The sequence below is a fragment of the Nyctereutes procyonoides genome, unplaced genomic scaffold, assembly GCF_905146905.1.
Source record: "Nyctereutes procyonoides isolate TBG_1078 unplaced genomic scaffold, NYPRO_anot_genome, whole genome shotgun sequence".
NCBI classification, from domain to species: domain Eukaryota; kingdom Metazoa; phylum Chordata; class Mammalia; order Carnivora; family Canidae; genus Nyctereutes; species Nyctereutes procyonoides.
In genome coordinates this window covers 69,619,331-69,636,153 of record NW_026575126.1, presented here as the reverse complement: position 1 = coordinate 69,636,153, position 16,823 = coordinate 69,619,331, and the positions used below count along the sequence as shown (strand labels likewise).

The 16,823-nt window shown below is 56.2% G+C and overlaps 2 protein-coding genes across 4 annotated transcripts; both read left to right on the top strand.

Annotated features, from left to right (window-relative positions):
* The first annotated feature begins 1,330 nt into the window (after window positions 1-1,330).
* Window positions 1,331-5,293, top strand: FIS1 (fission, mitochondrial 1). The gene is made up of 5 exons (XM_055340446.1): window positions 1,331-1,474; window positions 2,355-2,487; window positions 4,069-4,145; window positions 4,589-4,694; window positions 4,988-5,293. Exons 1-5 carry the CDS (start codon window positions 1,430-1,432, stop codon window positions 5,083-5,085), a joined length of 459 nt encoding a protein of 152 aa, XP_055196421.1. The 5' UTR covers window positions 1,331-1,429; the 3' UTR covers window positions 5,086-5,293.
* Window positions 5,294-6,770: 1,477 nt separating this feature from the next.
* Window positions 6,771-14,562, top strand: CLDN15 (claudin 15). 3 transcript variants are annotated; one of them, XM_055339344.1, is made up of 6 exons: window positions 6,771-6,878; window positions 7,229-7,686; window positions 10,327-10,491; window positions 11,428-11,509; window positions 11,601-11,717; window positions 12,163-14,557. In XM_055339344.1, the coding sequence occupies exons 2-6, from the start codon at window positions 7,470-7,472 to the stop codon at window positions 12,281-12,283; spliced, it is 702 nt and encodes a 233-aa protein (XP_055195319.1). In that variant the 5' UTR covers window positions 6,771-6,878; window positions 7,229-7,469; the 3' UTR covers window positions 12,284-14,557. The 3 variants fall into 3 exon arrangements, with proteins under 3 accessions (XP_055195319.1, XP_055195320.1, XP_055195318.1); XM_055339345.1 differs by lacking the exon at window positions 6,771-6,878 and having other exon boundaries at window positions 6,891-7,686; window positions 10,396-10,491; window positions 12,163-14,562; XM_055339343.1 differs by lacking the exon at window positions 6,771-6,878 and having other exon boundaries at window positions 6,891-7,686.
* Window positions 14,563-16,823: the final 2,261 nt, after the last annotated feature.

Here is a 16,823-nt window from a genome sequence, read left to right as displayed (position 1 = left end):
ACTTGAAACAAATGGTTTCTCAGGATTGCTTTTACTTCTAGGTTTCAAATTAACCTGAGTTGTTCCTAGTTTACCCTGGTGCTTAAGGGAAGTCCTCTATTGTATACCACCAAAATTTTACAAATTTACACCTGAATTTTTTCAAGATGAATAGCAGAGTGTACTTAGGAACTTGTCCTATCCTCTCCTCTTCATTCTTTAACAGACTCCCCATATCAAAGTCATTTCATTTGGAGCTAAGTAGAGAATATCCCTTGCTGACCTAACTCACAAGGCTATTAAGAGAATTAAAATACATAAATAAATAAAGGGGCTTTGCAAACATGAAAGGTGTTTGGATCACAATTCCCTGCATTTGCATCCCCCTCTTTACTATGTTCACTTTATTTCATGTCTATTTGACAAATATTTATTGGACCTCAATCTTGTGCCAGGTGCTAGGGATGCAAAGATAAACAAGATCCAGACTCTGTCCTCATGGAACTTACACTGTGCCCTGGAGCACTGTGGGTGAAGGTGAAAAGAATGAAAGTCACTACCTACCCAGTCCCCTCACTACACAGCACAGGTGCCAGAGGAGTGAACATTTACCTTTCCCATGTTTTGATTGTTCCTACCCATGACCCACAGCACATCTTTCCCCTCAGGCACACCCAAAGGATGCTCTAAGTATTAAAAGATTGGACCATCTCTGCAAGTAATGGGGTAACAACTTTTCTTTAAATTCACATTTTAAGATTTTTTTTTTTTTTTTTTTTTTTTTTTTTTTTTTTTTTTTTTTTTTTTTTTTTTTACATTTTAAGATTTCCATAGTATCCCCTATTCATATGTATTCCAGTCTCTGGGTGTATGGTTACAGGTCCAGTTGTCAATCCTCTCGTAAGTCAGCAGAGACCCTAAAAACCTTGGTACCAGGTTATGGTTTTGTGACAGGCACCGAAATGTAACGTAGCCTCCAATTTCCTAGACTTAGAGGGGGTGGGGCCGGAGGGGAAGTGATCCCCCAAACTTCAAGATCATGCCAGGTTCTCCACCATCCTTTTTCTGCTGTTTTTCCAGCCCAAGGGCTAACCACCAAGACATAGGCCCAAACTCTATTAAGGCAGCCTCGGTGGAGGAGGGCACACGCGCGGCACCCGCGAGGACAAACGTGGGACTTCGAGCTGTCGGCAGATGGGGGAACAAGGTGGTCCGGTCGGAGCGTGCGCATTAGTGCCCCAAGGTGTGCGCTGATGGCGCTGGGAGGAAGGGGCGGGGCGCCACTGGCAGTGGGCGGGCTTGGCATCAGCTGCGTGAGGTGATTGGCTCTGCGCTGGGGAGGGGGCCTACTTCCGCCGGACGACGGAAGTGGCTTTCCAGCCCTGCCAGTAAGCCATGGAGACGGTGGCACAGTAGCGACTTAGGTGTGAGGATTGCAGGGGCGGAGGCCATGGAGGCCGTACTGAACGAGCTGGTGTCTGTGGACGACCTGCTGGTGAGGCCTGGCCCCGAGGGAGGGAAAGGGAACCTTCGGACGGGCGGGTCCCGAGGAGAGTCCGGTTGGGGCCAGACCCCCTACCCAGCATCAGTTTAGCCTAGAGAAGCCGAACTACGGCTCCCGGCATCCTCTGCAGCGCCCGGCCCCTGCCCAGTGGTTCTACTTTGTCCCGTACCTTAATGGGAGTTGTAGTTTCCCGGGCCACCACGCCCCAGACTCAGGGCCTGCTTGTCTGGCGTGGAAAAGCTGACAGGTTCTGGGCTCGTGCAGGAGTTAGGTCAGAGTGCGGACACCTTCTCCCCCCCCCACCCCACTATTCTTTTAGTGTCGGGAGAATATAGAGACTACCTTGAAGTTTCATATAATACGGCACGGTGCTAAATGCATTGCAGGTCGTATCTCGATTTTTGTAGCTCTAGGAGGTGGGCACTATTTAATTCCCATTTTGCAGATAAGAAAAGGTCCAGACCCGACCAGGGGGCTGGTTGGGGGAAGCAGCCACCGACGAGGGATCGCGTGGGCTGTTGTTGAGCAGTTCTGACAGCATGTTTACTGTTTAGCCGCTCGCGGTCAGCTGGTTCCGGAGCGGTGCCTGGAGCCGCCACCAGGTGGCCCTTCCGCTCGGTACCACTAGGGGGAGGGACACGGACGGGGGTACTGTCCAAGGAGACAGCCCGCCGCTAAGAAGCAGGATGCCTGGGTCTGGGTCCAAGGGATGAAGCTAGCAGAACCTGGGAGGCCAGATGCCAAGATCCGCGAGGGAAATGTGGCAGAGACTGTGGAAGATGGGGTATGACTGGGAAATGGACACGCAGGGCCTGGTAGAGAATGGCGTGCCTCTTCATTTCTAAATGACTCCTCTCCTCTCCTATGGCAGAAGTTTGAAAAGAAATTTCAATCTGAGAAGGCAGCAGGCTCCGTGTCCAAGAGCACGCAGTTTGAGTATGCCTGGTGCCTGGTGCGCAGCAAGTACAACGACGACATCCGTAAAGGCATCGCACTGCTGGAGGGTGAGGTGCTAGGCTACGCGACTCTCCCCTTCTCTGCTGCCATGGCCTCATTCACTCCCTCCATCTAAAGTGTTGGGATCCTCTTTCAACATGGGACCCTAGAGGAGTCATCTCACAGTTACTTTCCCATAAACACCTGCAACAAAGGGCTGCCGCTTAGCCTGGCTTCTCCCAATGTGCTTTTGGCTAATTACCACCTCATCCCTGTTTAGCCAGTCAGAGCAGGACAGTCCCAGCAGGACTTAGGCGATCTGGTAGTCTGACCATAAGGAACTTGTTAGAGGTCACACAGCTAATGAATTAGTGGCTGAATTAGGACTAGAAGCTCCTGTCTTGTGTGTCCCAGTCCCTTGCTCTTTGCCCCCACCATGTTGCTTATTCAGCAGCTGTTGAAAATTTTTCACGAGGGTGGCGTGGAAGAAGTGCAGAAGACAGTCCCCAAAACCTGTGAGCAGATGTTCCTTTTTTTTTTTTAATTTTTATTTATTTATGATAGTCACAGAGAGAGAGAGAGAGAGAGAGAGAGAGGCAGAGACACAGGCAGAGGGAGAAGCAGGCTCCATGCACCAGGAGCCCGACGTGGGATTCGATCCCGGGTCTCCAGGATCGCACCCTGGGCCAAAGGCAGGCGCTAAACCGCTGCGCCACCCAGGGATCCCCAGATGGTCCTTTTGTGATTGGAATCCTACTTCCCCTTGGTTTGGGATGGGTCACCATTTGTCAGAGGTCCGCAGCACATGAGCTTTAAATTTCTCTGTGCCCTGCATCCCCTTTCTCTTGGTCAGTAATCATGTACTAAAATGGTGTACGGCCAAAAGATGGCCATGGTAAATCTATGAAAACAAGAATCTTTTCTGATGCAAATCACTTCCACCTATGTTTGCCCCTTTCGCTCATTCAGATTTTTCAGGTTTCCTGCAGAGCAGTGCACAGCTGTAGGTGCGGTCTCCTAAGCATTGCCAGTCCTGTTGAGGAGACAGGACAGACACTTGGGAAGATTTGTCAACACTTGCCAAACTACTTAGCCACACAGATCCCATTGCACAGCATACAACTGAGCACATAAGCCTCTGAGAAGTCCCTGAATTAGGAGAGAGTCAGGTTGCATCATTCAGGGAATGCTAATTGAAGATGAGTTTCTTTCTTTCTTTTTTTTTTTTTTTTGAAGATGAGTTTCAAGTTGCCTTTTTTAAAGGGGGAGGGAGTGCAGGCTTACTTGAACACTAATCTGGGCAGCAAACAAGGGCAGTGAGAATGCACAGCAGGTGCCAAAGTGAGTCGAGATGCCTTTGGCTTCTCCAGTGCCTTGATTTCCTCTCAGTTCACTGAGATGAACCAGAGCTGACGGCAGTATTGAGATCAGGGTGTTGATCACCCGGGTGTCCAGCAGCCTGGGTCCACGCTGCCTGAGAGGTCCGACTGGGAAGTCGAGAGTCACTAGAACTGAAACGGAAGCTCAGGACAGTGACTTTCTCCCTGGATCATACAGGGAGTCACAGAGAGTGGAAGGGGTCCCTGATACACAAGCACTAGGAAAGGTGAGAAGTAGTTTTCACCCTCTTCCCTTCCCACCTTCCCTAGAACTGCTGCCCAAGGGGAGTAAAGAAGAGCAGCGGGATTATGTCTTCTACCTGGCTGTGGGGAATTACCGGCTCAAGGTAAGGCAGATTGCCCCTCTTCCTACCCCTCCCTACTTGGGTGGGCCACTGGCATCCTCTCATTTCTCCACCAGGGGAGAGCCCTGGCCATTGGGAAGGCCGAAGAGGGCCATGGACAGGGGGTACAGAGGTGCAGGGTGATGGCAGGCCAGGTCACTGAGGGAAAGTGAGAGCCAAAGGATCCAACTGCCAAGGGTGTGGGGAGCAAGGTGACCTCAGGTTGGGGTGCAGCCCCAAGCCTTGGGTTGTTATCTCCCCCATCTTATCACCCCCACACAGTTGGGGTTGTTTGTGGACTCTACTCCGTTGGGTGGGGCTGGACTACAGGAGGAGGTAGAGAGGGAGGAGCCCCCAGGGCCAGCGAAAGGAAGGCCACTCGGATGGGCAGGAGGAGTGCTAGAATACTAAGGGTGTGTGTGTCTGTGTGTTTTCCCTGAGTGCAGGAATATGAGAAGGCACTAAAGTATGTGCGGGGGCTGCTGCAGACAGAGCCCCAGAACAACCAGGCCAAGGAACTGGAACGGCTCATTGACAAGGCCATGAAGAAAGGTGAACCCTTCCTCTCTGCTCCCTCCACTTCCTACTCTCCTGTCTGCCGGGCCCCATCATCACCCCCGGGTGCCACTGGGCTCTTGGTTAAGTCTGAGTCCTTCCCCCAGGCCTGGGCTCTCTGGTTTCCCTTGAGATGAGCCCCCTACCCCACCCCCCCACCCCCGCCCAAGCACTTTCCCCTTGGTCCCTCCAAGCCTTGGATCCCCTCACCTCATGACATCTGTTGAGGAGCATCAGGTAAGGTTCCTGGGGTTGCTGAGCTCCTGACAGTCTCCCGTTTCCCTTCCTAGATGGACTAGTGGGCATGGCCATTGTCGGAGGCATGGCCCTGGGCGTGGCGGGCCTGGCTGGACTCATCGGACTTGCTGTATCCAAGTCCAAATCCTGAATGAGACCGCACCTCCACCTCTGCCCAGGGATATGTTGGAGACTGTAGAGGACAGTCGAAGAGGGGGGACCCGTCCATCCTTGCTGTCCCTTCCATACCCCGTCACTGCCCACCGGCCTTCATTCTTCTTTCCCCAGAGACTTGTCCAACAGCCCCAAACCATGTGCTCCGGAATGAGTGTAAATAAAACTGGGCCTTGGCTTGGGAACTGCTGTTTCCGTGTTGAGGAAGGGGCGGGCTCCACTGGGCCTAAGGGTGGGGGTCCCCCGGGGTCCTTTCTCGCCTGCTGTGGCTGGTGTGGGCTTCGTCTTTGTCTGCCAAGCTGCCCAGACCCCACACCCTTCCTTCCTCTTCCCGCCCCCCACCTCCAAAGCTGGCAGCTCCAAGACAGGGACGAGGCCTTGAATGGTGCTTGAATCCCAGGAAAGAGCAGTGAGTGGAGGCAGGAGGGCAGAGTGGAGGGGACAGGCCAGGATTTATGTGTCCGTCTCCTTTGACCCACACAGCTGCATCTCAGCACGTGGACTTTTCCACACCAGGGGGGCCCCCACTCCGTTTCCGCCAAAACCTCCGCCCTTCCCTCCTTTTGTCTTCCTGTGGCCCCCTCCCTGTCCCCCCCTCTATCCTCCCCATGACCCAACTCCCACCCCCCACCCCCGTCCCCTTAGGGGAGGGGCTGCTGCCCAGAGGCAGGAATAGGCATTTGGCATGGGGTCATCAGTTCTGGAGAAAAGTTTACGAACTTAGGACATCCCAGCTGTAGGCTCAGAGATGGAAGGTCGGGACCCAGTCCCCACCCAGCCTGCTTGGCCCCACACCCGCCTCGTGCCAGGCTCAGCGTGGGCCTGTCTTGCTTCACTGCATACCTCTCGTTCCACAGCCAAGCCAGCCTAGCCTGGAGGGATTGAGGAGGCACCTGAGGGGAGCTCAGGGGAGCCTGACACCGAGAGGGGGGCCATGGGGTGGGGGAATACACTTGGCCGAATGATGTGGTGCTGCCTGGGGGTAGCCTCCGTCCCCTGTCCCTGGAGACTGAGCCCCTGCTGTGCTTGCAGGAGAGCAGAGCTGCCCTGGCTTGGCTTAGGGGTAGGAAATGCTACTGTCCACACCGGGACAGGTGTTCAGCCTTGCCTTGGGGTGGGGACCCAGAGGTTTTGAATCCATCATAATTAATAGAGCTGATGACAGTTCTGATAACCGAGCAGCTTAGATTACCCACAGGATCACATTCTGGGCTTGTGGTTTATCCTCCTCAGTGGCCCTTGGCAGTAAGATCAAGCTCGGTGCCGAGAGTCAAAGATCAGCACAACAAGGGGAAGCAACCCACTGGTGGCCTCAGCCCAGGCCTGCAGTACCCAGACCCAGGGTGGTCACCGGGGAGGGAGCGTTTCACACTTGCGGGAGCTTTTGATCTGGGGTCACACTTCTTAATACACCCCATGAGGTGAGGAAGCTGGTTCTAGCTCACAGAAGCAGAAACAATCTCAGCACAGGGCTGACTGCATGCCTGGGTCCCTGGTAAATGGTGGGTCTGGTTTGATTCTGGGTTGGTTGGACTCCAGGGCAGTGGGTTTCTCCCAGATACCCTGTTCCCTTATCCAACCATCATCTTCCTTGGAGGAAGGAAACCCTGGGTCTTTTGTGTTTTTTTTTTCTTTTTAGATTTTATTTATTCATGAAAGAGGCAGAGACATAGGCAGAGGGAGAAGCTGGCTCCATGCAGGGAGCCCGATGTGGGACCCCAGGATCATGCCCTGAGCCGAAGGCAGACGCTCAATCGCTGAGCCACCCAGGTGTCCCCATCTTTTGCATTTCCTAAACTCTTCTCACCAACATCTGGGAGGGTGGCTCTGCTCCTCAGCTGCTGCCCTACCAGAGGTCTGTCTGTGGGCACTCTGTCTCTGCCTCTCCGTCACCCTCTTCTCCCATGTTCTGGCCCCCCGATGAAAGCTGAGTCAGACATGCTTCCCCTTGGCTCCCACCGCCTCCCATGGGGGCCCCTCCTTGGCCGTATCCGTTAGTCACTCCCAGAAGTCCTCTCCGCCCCCCTCCTGGGGCGGGGAGCCCAGAGCAGCCCAGAGGCTGGGGGAGGGGGTGGACTTTTGGCCCGTTTCGTTTATTCCCTCCATCTCTTCGTCAACAGCTGCCTGGTGCTCTAGGCTCATTCCTCTGCCCGGACCTTCCGGGAAGCAAAGAGCCAGAGAGAGGGCCGGGGCCAGAAACCAAGAGATAGACCTGAAGCCCACACTGCTGCTGGCTCCCCTTTCTCTCTCTCCAGCTTGCCTGAGCAGTCCAGCTTAGCCGAAGCTTCTCAAGTTCCCCTGGGGCTCAGCCCCTCCCCTTCTCTGGGGCCCCAGGCGCCCCCCAGGGCCCTGCATCCCACCATGTCGGTGGCTGTGGAGACCTTCGGCTTCTTCATGGCAGCCCTGGGGTTGCTGATGCTGGGGGTGACCCTGCCAAACAGCTACTGGCGAGTGTCCACCGTGCACGGGAGCGTCATCACCACCAACACCATCTTCGAGAACCTCTGGTTTAGCTGTGCCACCGACTCCCTAGGAGTCTACAGCTGCCGGGAGTTTCCGTCCTTGCTGGCTCTCTCTGGTATGGGATGGGGAGAGCTCCAGGGGGTAGAGGGTGGCAGGAGGCTGGGGGAGGGAGAGACCCCTGGGGATGGTGGTGCTGCCCATGGTCGGGCTTTGGGCACTGTACTAGTAAGGGAGGCCTAGATCAAGCTGGGAGGTGCTTGGGAGTGCTGGGGGCAGCCCCCTTTCTGGAACTGCAGTAGGGACCTCATCCCACGTGTCCCCCTGCCCTAATGTGACACACCTAGTGGTTACAAGTGCAGGCACCAGGGTCAGCCTGACGGGTGCACTTTGCTAGCTCTGTGCCCCAGGCAGGTGATAAAATGAGCTTCATTTTCCCACCTGTAGAATCCGAGTAATAGCACTGGCTCAGGGGACGGTTATGTGTTGGGATAAAGCATACGGAACGTTAGCATGTTGTGTTAGCCCAGTACAAACACGACTGACTTCAGCATCTTAGCGCTGGGGTGGGAATACAGGGGTTTGTGGGATGCAGAGGGTGCCCTGTCTTGGGTTCTTGGGGTTGAGACACTTAAGAGCCTCAGGCTCTGGTGGGGGCACCCGTCCCACTGCCATGGTGAGTTCTAAAGGGCCCTTTTAAAGGGAGTCTCCCTGCAGCTCAGCATCCACTGGAAGCAGGTAGGGGTGTGTGCTGTGCGTGTGTTTGGTGTTCTCAGGCAGTGTATTTTTGTAGTATTTTGAAGCGGCTGGAGCCTACAGCTCTTTTGGCCCAGAAAGGTTCCCCCTGGTGGTGGTAGCATCTTCCTGCTTCCCGCTCACCCTAGGAGTAGCCACCAGCGTGCCCCAGGGGGGTCCCCCTTCCGCCCCAAGCCCCACAGCAAGAGGGGGAAGATCAGAGCCATCTTGCTCTCGTCCCGTACTGCAGGTGCGGGGTATGGACAGAACTAATGCCAACACTGGGTTTGGAAATCCCCCAGGAATGCCAGAGATGCTCTGAGAAGTTAGGGGATCTGTGTGGGTCTCTAGGCCCCCACTGTTCCCAGAATCTCCTGAGACAGCAGTGGGGGCGTCATGCCTTCATCCCTCTTCCCAGGACTTAAGGCAGGTGCCCCCCAAAGCTCCCTATAAAGCTGAGTACTGTCTAGGCCAGAAGCACAGAAGGCTGGGTGACCAGAGGGGGCCTTGGAGGCAGCCAGCCCAGCAGCCACAGCCCTTCCCGCCTCACCCACCCTCATCCACCCTCACCTACCCCGTGGTTTGAGGAGGGGCCTTTGCTGTGAGCCTGTCCGCCAGAGAAGGGCCCCGCTTGGAACTGCTGACAGAGCAGTAGGAGCATTCTTGAGGCGAAGGGGGAGGGATGCTGCCCCGTATGGGGGGTCATCCGGGTCCCAGCCATGGTGCTGGGTTCCTCCCTCAGTGCTGTCTACGATGGCCTGGTTGTGCCGGGGTTAGCGGCCTCGTCTTACTGGAAAGCCCCAAGGACGAGCGTTAACCCACCCAGAGTCCCACAGGTGGTAGGGGGGCTGGAACCCAGGGAGCCGACACTTCCAGGGTGATTCTGGTCCTGAAGGGGGTCCTGACTCTCGTTTATTTAATCACGCCCAGCCCTTGCTCCCTGGGGGCCCATCAATAATCTCTCCTTTGTCTACCCTGGCTGCCTGGGGACCCAGAGCTGGTCAGCCCCGGGTAGAGTCGCGTGGATGAATGTGTGTGTAGAGGAGGCAGGGGAGAGGGCGGGAACTCCAGAGGGAGTGGCTGGGAGTGAGAATGCGCTCCAGGGAACTTTGTCCCTCCTCCCAACCGCCAGCCCCGGGCCACTTCACATCTTCCTGGCAGGGACCCAGCCTCTCCTTTAGCACCATGGCGCGGCCCCACCCGGGAAGGGGAGCAAGGTCCTTGGAGTGCTTGGCAACTATCAAAGACAGAGAAGGGGGAAGGGGACCAGGAACGAAGCTGGCTGTTTCCTTCAGCTTTGACAAAGGGGAATCTGAGGCACCAAACATAACATGAACTAGACGGGCTTGGATTGTTCCTGCGCCCAGGTATCCCACTTTGCAGATCAGAAATGGCCTTCATCCTGTGACCCATGCTGCCCCCTACTGGTTGCTTCGGGAGAAAGCTCAGTTCAGGCTGCCCAGGGCTGTGCCAGGCACCTGGTGGGACCCGGAGAGAAGCAGATGTGGGCAAGGGGCTGGGGCGCTTGAGTGCAATTTCTGTAATTCACAACAGAGCGTGGTGGCGACCTAACAGAGCAGTGTTCTCAGCTGGGGGTGATTTTGTCCCTCAGGGATCATTTGATAGTGTCTAAGCATTTTGATTGTCCCTCTTGGGGCAGATTGTTGCTGACACCTCATGAATAGAAGCCAGGGATGCTGCTGAACGTCCCACAATGCACAGATGACCCCCCAGAACAGAGCATCATCTGGCCAAAGTGTCAGCAGTGTCAGGGAGAAAACCCATCATGAAGCGCCCCAAAGCCAGGTGCAGGGGGAGCAGGGGTTGAGATTCCTTGAGGCTGAGGTGAGACCCTGGGAAGGAGACTCCATCAGCCAAATAGGGCCTGAAGGGGAAGGAGAGGACTTGAGGGCCTTTATGGGCTAAGACCCAAACAGGGGCTGGCTGTATGTAAGGGGCTGGTTTAGTGGTGGAGGGGGAAGGGGCCAGCTTAGGGACCCATGGCTGCGCCCCACCTCCCCAGGGTACCTCCAGGCCTGCCGGGCGCTCATGATCACCGCCATCTTCCTGGGCTTCCTGGGCCTCTTCCTAGGCATGGTGGGGCTGCGCTGCATAAACATTGGGGGCATGGAGCTCTCCAGGAAGGCCAAGCTGGCGGCCACCGCAGGGGTCCTACACATACTGGCTGGTAACTGGGGGAAGGTGGTGGGTGTGCCCTGCATTGTGTGTCTGTGGGGGCTTCCCGGGATTCCCTGTCCTCTCCAGCTTGCCACTTCCAGTGCGTGTCTCACCTCCCCCGTGGCATAGACACCTGCCCTCCCTGCCCAGTCTTCCCTCTTCCCCTGCTCACACCAGCCTCACTCATGCTCACCAACTCTCTTGGCTACAAATCAATCCATCAGCAACGTTTATTGAGCACCAACTAGGAGCCAGGTATGAGTGAGGTGTTAGAGGGACCCCAAAGGTGAGTGAGCATCTGCCCCCAGAGCTTACAGCCAGCCTGGGAAGGTCAGAGTCAGGGGTGTACGTGCAAACCCACAGCAAAGAGGAACGATACTGTAGGACTGGCCGTCTTTTCAGTCTGTAAAACACCTGCACCTGCATGCATCGCCTCACAACAAGCCCGTGAAGTAGGTTGGGCGTGGCCTCCTCTCCAGCTGTGGAAACAGGCTCAGAAAGCTCAGGTGATACTGGAGGAGCCCCCGGAGAGGGCCAAGGCTGGAGGTCTCACTGGCCTCACGCCTTCACTGCCCTGAGTGGCAAAGGCCTGTCCCAGGCTGGAGGGTGTAGGGGGTTGGGGAGGCCGAAGCAACAGGCATCAGGGCAAGCTTCGCGGACAATTGCTGGGGCAGCGGGACTTTCCAGGATGGGTAGGATTTGGATGGGGCAGATTCCACGTGAGTCAACTCTGATCAAGATGCTAGGCAGGTCGGGGATAAAGAACGGACCGAGGGCAGAGCGTGGGAGACTAGACATGAAAGAGGGGCTGCGCTTGGGACCCTAGGAGACAGAAGGGCCAGGACCTAGGGAGGGACGGCAACTTGCTCTTGGATTTGCGCCGCCCCCCTCCCGCCCCCCTCTGCCGGGCCTGGGGCTCGAGCGTGGCCCTCCTCTCCTTCCCCAGGATTCTGCGGGATGGTGGCCATCTCCTGGTACGCCTTCAACATCACCCGGGAATTCTTCGACCCCTTGTATCCGGGGACCAAGTGAGTATGGGAGCCCCGCCCTGGGGGTCCTTGGGGGGTGGGACGCGGCGGGGCCCGAGCCAGCGCCGCCGCGCACCGTCCCTGTCCCCAGGTACGAGCTGGGCCCCGCCCTCTACCTGGGCTGGAGCGCCTCCCTTCTCGCCATCCTGGGCGGCGTCTGCCTCGGCTCCGGCTGCTGCCGCGCTCCCGACGCGACCCCGGCCCCCAGGTAAGGGCGGGGCGGCGGGGGCGGCCGGGATGGGGGAGCGGCGGGGGCGGCCGGGATGGGGGGCGGCGGGGGCGGCCGGGATGGGGGAGCGGCGGGGGCGGCCGGGATGGGGGGCGGCGGGGGCGGCCGGGATGGGGGGGCGGCCGGGATGGGGGGCGGCGGAGGCGCCCGGGATGGGGGGGCGGCGGGGGCGGCCGGGATGGGGGGGGGCGGCGGGGATGGGGGCGGCGGGGATGGGGGCGGCGGGGATGGGGGCGGCGGGGGCGGCCGGGATGGCGGGCGGCGGGGGCGGCGGGGGCGGCCGGGATGGGGGGCGGCCGGGATGGGGGGGCGGGCGGGGATGGGGGCGGCGGGGCGGGGGCGGCCGGGATGGGGGGCGGCGGGGGCGGCGGGGGCGGCCGGGATGGGGGGCGCGCCTCCGCTGACCCAGGCCCCGCTGACCCAGGCTCCCCTACGATGCCTCCGCGGTGCGGTCCCCCGGCCTCGTCGACCGCCTGCGCCCCGCGGCCTCGGACGAAGAAGGCGACAGCACCTTTGGCAAATACGGGAAGAACGCTTACGTGTAGGACGCCGGTGGACCCCTTCCCTTCGCCTTGCGGCGAGCGGAGAGGTCCGGCTAACCGCGGGCTGCGGGCCACGCCCCGACTCCGCCCCGGCCCGGAAGCCACGCCCAGCGCCGGGCCCGCCCCGGCCACGCCCCCCGCCGCGGCCTCGCCTCCTCCGCCGGGCGAAGATCCCGCCTCCTGAGAACTCAGCTCAGACTCCTGGGGCGGGACCTTCTGGGTCTGGGCGCTGGTTGGCTGAGGGGGCGGAGGCGTCCCCGACGGTTTGTATTCTGTATAAATACATGCTTAAATAAATTTGTACTATGAACTGTCCAGGGACGGAGGATGACATGAAGTGGCTGGCCAAGCAATGGGTGACTCGGGTGGCCCCCAGGGTCGTCTCAGTTTCTGGACCTCAGGCTGGCACCTGTCCCTCTGTCACCTCTGGACTGTCTCATCTGAAAAAGAGGAGCGGTTGCAAGTGATTTCAAGAGTGTGGCACTCCGAATTACTGACGAGAGTCCCCAAGGAGCAGACCGAGGAAGACACAGCTCTAGGAAGCTGGAAGCGGCAGAGATTTCCCCTGGCCAGCCTGAGATAACAAGTCGTTCTCTTCTCTCGACCTTCCTCAAGGAGACAGCTGACCCTGAGCAGAGTCCCTTTAGCTGTGTCTAAGAGTGGACATCACAAATTGATAAACCCTTTGAAATTGTGTGTCAAATCAGTCAGGTATGGTGCAGGCAGATTTTCCTGGGGAAAATTCAATGAGGACTTCCAGAAAGGCTCTGAATGTCTTTCCACGGAGGCTTGCATATTGGTGCTGTGTGCATGGTGACTCCGTGGTGTCCAACTCAGACTCCGCACTGGGTCACGGACTGGCTTGGAGACAGGAGAACGAGGCCACAAGAGAAAGGCCTGGAAAAAAAATTTAAAAAAAAGGGGGGGAGAGGCCTGGCGCCTGCTGGAAGGAGGGGAGCTGGGACCATACCCTAGCCCCAGCAGCACTGACCTGGTGACCAGTCACTGGGGGTGGCCTGGGTTCCGATCTCGCCCCTTCTTTCTCTTTCATCCTATCCACTCACCTGCACGGACTGTCCCCCAGGATGTAGAGACCCCCACATCTGCATTCTAACTGGGCCCTCTCTCCTGAGCCTCAGAAGTGCATACACTCCCTGCCCCCTCCCCCCGCCCCGTGTGTTTTCCCCAGGCTGGGCAAAGTCATCAAATTCATCGCTGCCACTTCCCATCATTCCTGTGACCAGCATAGTCGACTCCTGAGTTGCACGACTTGACCTCAGTCATCTCAGGCTTTCCCTTCACTTCCCCTCCGCCATGTCCCCCAGAGTCTATGGATTCCCCCCCGCCTCAGTGTTTTTCACATCCACTTACTTTGCTCCCTACACTGGTCAGGCCCTCATTCTCCCTTGCTCAGGAAAGGATTTCCCTAACTGAGCTTCTCCTCTGTCTTTCTAATCCTGTCCACATTCCTGTCACAGAGCACCATGCTTTGTGCTGCTCTGGCAGCTCCCTGGTGCCTCAGAAAAAAAGCCCAAGACCATTAACACACTGCCTGGTCCTAGCCCACCTGCTGTCCCCAGTCCCTACTCTTCCTCCATACAATCCTGCTCTCCTAGCAAACCTGTTTGCTCACTGGCCTTGGACACACACTGGCTTGGGGTTTCCTAAGGGTCTACCCAGAAGCACCGGTGCTTTTTCAGCTGTGAAGAGGTTTCCTGGTAAGAAATTTGCTGAAGTCTGTATATCCTATGCCCCCCTCACTCTTTGCCTCCATAGTTTGGGGATGTCCTGTTGGCCAAGCCAGTTACGTGGCCAAGTCAAGAGTCATCATGGAAGGGACTGCACAAGAGAGTGGGTGCTGGAAAGCTTGTTTCACGGTGGCCCCTAGTGTCACAATTACCCATCTACTGTGCCAAGCATTGGCCCTGTGGGGTTCGCTTTGTTAGCAAACCCATAGTGCGTTTCTCTCTCAAACATGTGACCAACACCTTAAGAAGGATCTCACAGTTCTGAGAAGCCATCAGAGTTCCTCAGGATGCCTGTATCTACCCCCCTACACACACCCAATGAAGGACAAAAGCTAATTATAGGGACGCCTGGGTGGCTCAACGGTTGAGTGCCTGCCTTTGGCTCAGGTTGTGATCCCGGGGTCCTGGGATTGAGTTCCAGATGGGGCTCCCCGCAGGGAGCCTGCTTCTCCCTCCGCCTATGTCTCTGCCTCTCTGTGTCTCTCATGAATAAAATCTTTTTTTTTTTTTTTAAAAAAAAAAAGCTGGGATCCCTGGGTGGCTCAGCGGTTCAGCGCCTGCCTTTGGCCCAGGGTGTGATCCTGGAGTCCCGGGATCAGGTCCCACATCAGGCTCCCTGCATGGGACCTGCTTTTCCCTCTGCCTGTGTCTCTGCATCTCTCTGTCTCTCATGAATAAATAAATAAAATCTTACAAAAAAAAGTTAATTACATCTCCTGAAGCCACCTGGACATGTCAGACACAAACTTCCACTCTTCCCCCTGCCCCACAGCTTCTACCTCCTTTCTGAGACCCCAGCCTGCCTCTTCTCACTCCTTCCCACTTTCAGGAAAACTAATACAAGTCAGACTTCACACTTGAGCATCTAAGTAGGTACCTTAACATGGGCACTAGGTTAAGTTTTGATTTCTTCTTCCTTATGCATAGTCACATGGCTATTAAGAGCTATCAACACGTTTACCCTTTTAAACAATACTGATTTTCTTCTTTGCCATAAGTTAGTGTGGCACCAAGACATGGCCTCTGGCCTCAAAGAACTCACAAACCAGGAGCAAAGAGAAATGTAAGCAGCTGGTTGCTGTGCAGTGGGCAAGGTGCTAAGGCTACTGCGAGGAATGTCCAGTCTTTGGAGGAACCAGCTGTGACAAAGCTCAACAACGAACTGCTGGAGGCCTTGGGCAATAATGTCAACAGCTATCACTGACTGAGAACTTTCCAGATGCCAGGTACTGGGCTGGGCATGCCATCTGATTTCATCTTCCCACTGTCGGGGCGGTGGTTATAAGGGAGTCAGAGTGACCTGTAAGTGACCTGTCCAAGCTATGCAGTTAGTAGACAGTAGGACCAGGATTTGTCCAAGACTGAAAACACAACTGGCCTGCTTCCCAGGATTCTTGGCTTTCCAAACTAATTCATGTCAACTATATTTAATTCTCATTGAGGGCTGTAGGAGTGAGCCCCCAGGCTCTAGCCTTCCAGTCTCTTTGTGCCCAGGAGGAGGCTGTGCTGCTGCCTCACAGCTTCCACAAGTTTTTGGCACAGTGTAGATTTCCCAAAGACCCGGGTCTCCCAAAGTAGAGACCAATCTCCTCAGCACACAGGAAGCCGGCAAAAACTGCTCAAGGCTTTCCTTAGGGAGTGTGGTTTCAGGGGGTGGGCTGTCCATAGATCCTTCCTAGAGAATGTGACCAGACTCCTGGAGCCACCTAGCATGAGAGCCATGCGGAGCCCTTGGGCTTGGCTCCATCCGATCAAGGTCAGCTGGGATGTGTCACTGAATAGACAAATCTCACACCAGGCAGTACCTTCATGGTTCTTTTTGTAATAGCAAATATGAAACAAAGCCAGAGAATTTAGAAAATAAACCAAGGAGACTGTGTTGACTTGGTGCAAATCTGACAGGAAGTCCAATGCAGGTGATCACAGCGGAGCGCTGATGGCATTTCTCAGCCAGGGGGACATAGCCTTTTATTCTTTTTCCTTCATCTCCTCCCTTCCATCCCTTCTTTTCTTCTTCCCTCTTTTTTCTTTTTTTTTCTCTTTTTCTTTCTCAAATATATTTCATGATAGAGCAGAAGATGGAAAGGTTAGGACCCACAAAAGTTTCCCTTCATGGGAGACACAATAAATTTAGGCCAGAAGTCAGAAGCCAGCACGCCAGACTCTTGGTGTCCCAGTTACTACCGCTGCGGTAACAACCATCCTGAGACTCAGCGGCACAAAGCTTTGATTATACACATGGCTTCTGTAGGTCAGCAATCTGGGGCATAGCAGGGACGGCTTGTGTCTGCTCCGTGATGTTGCGGACACAGCTGGGAAGCCTCAGATGGCTAAGGGCGATTTGATGCCTGGCGGCCAGAATTATCTGGAGGTGTTCAGTCCCATGACAGAAGCTGCTGGGTTGGACTCAGCAGGGTCCGCCAGTGGGGGCACCATGTGTGGCCTCCCCGTGGGGCCTGGTTCCTTATAGCACGGCGGCTTCAGGATGGTTGGATTCCTCACATGGTGATGGAGGGACCCAAAATAACAAGTGTCCCAGGTGACAAGACAGAAGCTTCTTGGCCTTTTACTACCTATCCTTGGATGTCACATGATCTCACTTCTGCTACTCTCTGCTGGTTGAAGCAGGCATGCCTCTGCCCTGATCCCAGGGGAAGGGGGCAAAGACCCTATTTTTCGATGAAAGGATAGTCAGAAAATGTACACCCTTTTGAAACCACCATACTTGGGACTGTCCCCAAACTGTGTCCTTACCACCATCCAACTTGGAGCTGTCCCCAGTACCACTGACCCAG